The 5,345-nt window shown below is 55.0% G+C and overlaps 1 protein-coding gene across 1 annotated transcript; it reads right to left on the reverse strand.

Annotated features, from left to right (window-relative positions):
* Positions 1–2,180: 2,180 nt before the first annotated feature.
* Dusp1 (dual specificity phosphatase 1) lies at positions 2,181–4,977 on the reverse strand. Its single transcript, XM_078052442.1, has 4 exons — positions 4,353–4,977; positions 3,946–4,091; positions 3,365–3,584; positions 2,181–2,975 (listed from the first exon to the last, which is right to left on the reverse strand). Exons 1-4 carry the CDS (start codon positions 4,717–4,719, stop codon positions 2,605–2,607), a joined length of 1,104 nt encoding a protein of 367 aa, XP_077908568.1. The 5' UTR covers positions 4,720–4,977; the 3' UTR covers positions 2,181–2,604.
* Between the last annotated feature and the right edge of the window lie 368 nt (positions 4,978–5,345).

A 5,345-nucleotide genomic window follows, 5' to 3' on the forward strand; every position in this document is an offset into this window, starting at 1 on the left:
GCACTGAGCTGGACTCTTAGTCCTGTCTTCTTGTAGGCCTGGCCTCCCATCTCTGCAAGACGGTGTACTTGCTGGATGACCATGGACATGTTACTTCATCTCTCTAAGCCTCAGTTTCTTCCTCTGGAAAATGGGTGTTGCGGTTGCATGTGAATGTGCACAGCCCTTAGGCTGTGCCTGACTCATGGTGCTAACTCTAAAAGTGACAGCTGTCACTCTCTCATCCTCAGTATCAGGTGATGAAGTTGTCTCTATTTCAGGCTGTCTCTGTCAAACAGTTTAATAGAGTGAAAGTACTTCTTTTCATCGGGAGATACTCATCTTCCCCCCCTCCCAAAAAAAACAGTGTCAGGTCCAATGGGACGTTTCCTGGAGGCCTGGACCCTGCGATCCAGCATATGGACCTGTCCTGAGTTGCAGGGGTTGAGCTGTGGAAAGCGCCGGCTGTTTTCACTGGCGGCTCCCTAAGGCAGCTGCTGTATTTTTCCACTGAGTGGATCCCACTGGAGATTAATTTTGGCTCACCCCTGCCAAGTCAAAAGTGAAGGCCCAGGCCCACGGGGAAGTCAGCCATGACATCTACCACCGACAACGTCGCTGGTACATTTCCACGAAGGGAGATGTTTGCAATAGTAAATTTCTAGGGTTGGATGAAAACAGTGGGTACAGTTTGTTTTGAAAAGCAGGAACACACTTGCCATGAGCCGGAAACCCAGCCAAGGAAATGAGCTTGCCAGGCCCCGGGAAGCTCTCACATCTTAGAACACAGGGATCTTTCAGGGCCTGCAGGTCAAGTGCCAGAGGTGGACCAACAGGGAGAAGTCAAGGACACCAATTGTGAAAGCCCTTGAAAGCCAGGGCTGAATGAGGACCGTGGCTCGGGGTGCTCCTAGGTCCGTGGAATGGTGTGTTTTCTTTTCTGCATCCCCCGGCACTTTGTCCAGAAACAAGCACGTGGCAGCAGGCACCCAGGACCCGGCCGCCCAAGAGCTCTGCAGTTCTTTAATTCACCATTGTGCACTGGGTTGTGGATTGGTAGTCAATTATGCCACCTCCTTCTTAGCCTGCTTGGCAGGAGGGTAAAAATTCAGAATACTGCCCTGTAGCAAGTCAGACTTAATTGCCTATCTTCATTGAAATTACCAAATCAGAGTAGCAAGGGACCCAAAGGAGGCAGCAGACACAATGTTGTTTCTGTCTGCAGAGGCTGGCGTGGAGGTCTCCAACGTCACACTAATTGGTGGGGGGGGCGGGGGTGAGGCCTTACAGAACTTTCTCTGGATTGGGCCTGCTCATATGCCATTGGATATATTTGTTTTGCAAAAGTAAAGCCTTTTTTCAAAAGCAAAGAGAGACTGGCAGGTGATAAAATGCAAAGCACATAGAAATTAAAAACAATACAACAAAAAAAAACGGGTTCCAACTGCCCAACCCTGCCTCCCAGCTGTGCAGGGGTCCCAACATCTTTTGCAGATAAAGATGCAAAAGACCTTGTTAGGGTTTCCTGGCGCCACAGCACCCACCGCCTTGCGCAGAGGAGTACATTTATGTCATGTTCTGGAAAAACACAATTTTCCTAACTCCAGCACAGCTGGGGGTGGGGACATGATATTAACCAGAGGAAGGTGGAAGGCATGAAGCGAAAGGGAACCCAGGCAGATGGCCTTTTCTTCTTTGCTCTGGACACTTGGACTCCCTGGGTGACACAATAGGTTACCAGGCTGCTGACAAGGACACAGCAGGGGGTGAGGGGACACTTTGACCCTGTACAAGCATTCTGCCTTAGCACTGGTGTCTTACCCTAGCACATTCCCTGGCGACCCAGTCATCTCATGGGACCCAGGGGCCACCAAGGAGTGCAGGATCAGATTCTTCAGGCACTGGTCCAAATGCTTCCCTCACTAGCAGGACAGGGATCAGGCAGGGTTGCCAAAGAAAGAAGCATTGAGATTTTCATAGAAATCACATAATTTATTCTGTTGTATAAAAAAATTCACCCTTATATAACAAAATGTCTTCTTAGAAGAAGGAATATATTATTTCAGGTCATAAATAACCAGCAAACACACAACTGTTGGCAACTAAATAAACCAACACTGGTGTTTTCCACCAGTGGTGAGAACAGACCTGCTCAGATCTATTTACAAGATAGTACAGTACTGAACACAAAAATTGAGGTATTTGGTTCTTCTAGGAGTAGACACATTTGTGAAGGCAGACCGCCTACGGGAAAATAAATAAGGTATATTCTCATACATATATGTCATCGGGAATGGTAATACTGGTAGGTATGTCAAGCATCAAGTTTCTAGAAAAAACGGAAGCAAGCAAAGAGAAAGCAGCTCACACACAGAGTCCTTTCTCTTCTGCCCCATTTTGTCAGAGGGACTTGATGTACCCACTGCGTATTGGTCCGCAATGTGCTGAGTTCAGCAAATGTCTTGACGCTGTCACCATGGCAACTGCTCAGAACCCAGGGAACTTGGGTGAAATTAAATAAATAAGGACCAGCACCCACAAGCCCATCTCTGGAGTTACTGCCTCTCTTCTGGAGGAAGAGCCTGTGGTCCTGGAGGGATGGAATCTCCTCACCTCCAGGGCCTTTCAGCAGCTGGGGGAGGTGGTGATGGGGCTCTGAAGGTAGCTGAGGGCACTGTTCGTGGAGTGGACAGGGATGGAGACGGGGAAGTTGAAGACGGTGGTGGTAGAGGTGCCCCGGTCTAGCACAGCCATGGCAGGGCTCCCGGCCTCGGCGGAGCAGTGCGGGGCCAGCACCTGGGACTCGAACTGCAGCAGCTGGCCCATGAAGCTGAAATTGGGGGAGATGATGCTTCGCCTCTGCTTCACGAACTCAAAGGCCTCATCCAGCTTCACCCGGTTAGTCCTCATGAGGTAAGCGAGGCAGATGGTGGCTGACCGGGAAATGCCCGCCTGGCAGTGGACAAACACCCTTCCCCCTGCATTCTTGATGGAATCTGGAAGACAAAGGAAGCCAGAGCTCAGGAGGAGGACCCGAGCCAAGAGTGGGGTGTGCAAAATGTCATGCGTGTCCTAGCCAGGGGGTCAACATCACCTCACACAGCCACTGGGCACTATTCATGGCATTAGGCAAAGGACAGCAAGGGATTTAAACCCAGACAGTGTGCCCATTTAGCAGATGGATCTTCAACAAATCCATCCACCTTTCTGAGCCTCGGTGAAGTGGGACATCAACTTCCATATTTTGCAGGCACGCTGTGACACCAGATTAGTATCTAATGTCTGAAAGGCTTAGATAGGGATCATTCAACTGAGTCCTTGCCAAAGAGGCTATGCTGTCACCCAAACGGGGAGGGGCAGAAATGTCCCAGGTGGTCCTGCTCACCTATGAAGTCTATGGCCTCGTTGAACCAGGAGCTGATGTCCGCCTTGTGGTTGTCCTCCACAGGAATGCTCTTGTACTGGTAGTGGCCCTCAAAGTGGTTGGGGCAATTGGCCGAAACATTGATCAGGGCAGTAATGCCCAAGGCATCCAGCATGTCCTTGCGGGAAGCATGGTAGGCACTGCCCAGGTACAAGAAGGGCAGGATCTCCACTGGGCCACCCTGAAATCCAGAAAAATCCAGCACTCATCAAGCCTGTTCCAAGCAAGCACCAGTACCCACACCCTCAAAACTCCCTGCCAGAAAGTGAGTTCCAGATTCCGGGGGCCCTTCCAGGCTCTGCTGATGGAGTATAAATAAAGAGAGCAGAAGCCCATGTGCCTGGACAGGGCCAGCATGTCAACTTCTGCAATGCCAGCAATAAGAAACTCGGCTTCATCAGACCCCTCAACAGGGAACAATAAGACCTCACGTTGTTGTTCCTGTTATAAAGCCGCAGTCACTTTCTACATTCTTACTGGCACTGATGTCCCAGGCCTTGGCCAGCTCTTACTTCTTCCTTCTGGTTTGGGCCCCTACTAACCTGGTCGTAAAGTGGGGTGCTGCAGGAACTGCATCCAGATTCTGCGCTGTCAGGGACACTAGTACTCAGGGGAAGGCTGAGCCCCATGGGGGTCGACTGTTTGCTACAGAGCTCCGGACAGGAAGCTGAAAAAGCTTCATACCCTCCTGGGAAGACAAAGACATTTTTTTTCCATTAGAACCATGGGAAGGGAGCACCTTGAGACAACTCCCCCACCCACCAGGGGCTGGGAGTTTACATCCAAGAGGCTCAGGCAAGTCTTTGTTCCTAGAGCCAAACAAAGCCAGTGGCATGACCCCAGAGACAGGATGTGGGCGCCCAGCGCCGCAGGTGGGGCTGCCCCCCGCCAGGAGCCGAGGGCCAGGGGTCCCTGTACACGGTCGGCGAGGCGCTCCCCAAGGGCGTACCTTTGAGGAAGAAGACTTGCGCGGCCCGCGCCTCGCGACAGAGCGCTCCAGCGGCCAGGGCCAAGGTGCTGTCGCGCTTGGCGCCGTCCACAGCGACGCTGCGTTCGTCCAGCAGAACCACGGCGTGGTAGGAGCCAGCCAGCAAGCGGCCGCGAAGCTCGGCGTTGGGCACGATGTGTTCCAGGCCCATGGCGCCCTTGGCACGGCGCCGCACGATGGTGCTAAAGCGCACGTTGACGGAGCCGGCGATGTGGCCGGCATTGAACGCGAAGAAGGAGCGGCAGTCCAGCAGCAGGCACTGCGCCGCGCGCTCCCGCAGCAGCGCCCGCAGGCCTCCGGCGTCAAGCGTGCCCACCTCCATGACCATGGCCGGCCCCAGCGCCCCCAGCGTGCCGGGTCCTCGCTGCTCTTTGTCCTCGGAAGTCAAGGGCAGGGCGGCGGCTTTCGAAGAAAAGCCTGACCCTGAGTCTCTGCGCCGAAACAGAACCTGCTCTCGGACCTAGCAAGGGGTGCTAGCGGGACTCCGGGCCTCGCTCGCTCGCTCGCTGCTATCCCGTCTGCCCTGCGATGGGTCCGAGGCGCCGGTCTGTCTTCTCTTCCTTCGCACTGCGCTCGGCCGGGGGCGGCGCGTTTATAAGCGGCCTGTGGCGGGGCGGAGCGGGCGGGCCGGCGGGGGGCAGGGTTTGTTTGTTTGAATGGTGATCACGTGGTGAGTGGTGACGTCACCCGCCCGCTCGGGCCGGGCGCCGCGCAGCCAGAGGCAAAGACGTCATCGGCCTCTAAACCGGTCCGCTGCGGCGCGCTGGCTCGCGCCCCGGCCCCCGCCCTGCTGTCCGGCTGCGCCCTCCCAGCCGCCCGCGTCCCCCAGGCCCGGCCAGCCGCGCTCTCCCGAGCCCGCGGGAGAAGGCGGCGTGCTGCCAGGCTAGGGCTGAACGGGTCGCCAGCGGCTAGGAGGGCGCGCCCCGTGCCACCTGCGGGCGCCCGCTGCCCTCC

The sequence above is a fragment of the Ictidomys tridecemlineatus genome, chromosome 1 (genome assembly GCF_052094955.1).
Source record: "Ictidomys tridecemlineatus isolate mIctTri1 chromosome 1, mIctTri1.hap1, whole genome shotgun sequence".
NCBI classification, from domain to species: domain Eukaryota; kingdom Metazoa; phylum Chordata; class Mammalia; order Rodentia; family Sciuridae; genus Ictidomys; species Ictidomys tridecemlineatus.

Excerpts from the sequence above, each read along its gene's own strand:
- Dusp1 (XM_078052442.1), bottom strand. The coding sequence starts at position 4,719 with ATGGTCATGGAGGTGGGCACGCTTGACGCCGGAGGCCTGCGGGCGCTG. Across the intron at positions 3,585-3,945 it reads GCACCCCACTTTACGACCAG|GGTGGCCCAGTGGAGATCCT; the intron begins GTTAGTAGGGGC and ends TCTGGATTTCAG. Across the intron at positions 2,976-3,364 it reads CGAGGCCATAGACTTCATAG|ATTCCATCAAGAATGCAGGG; the intron begins GTGAGCAGGACC and ends TTTGTCTTCCAG.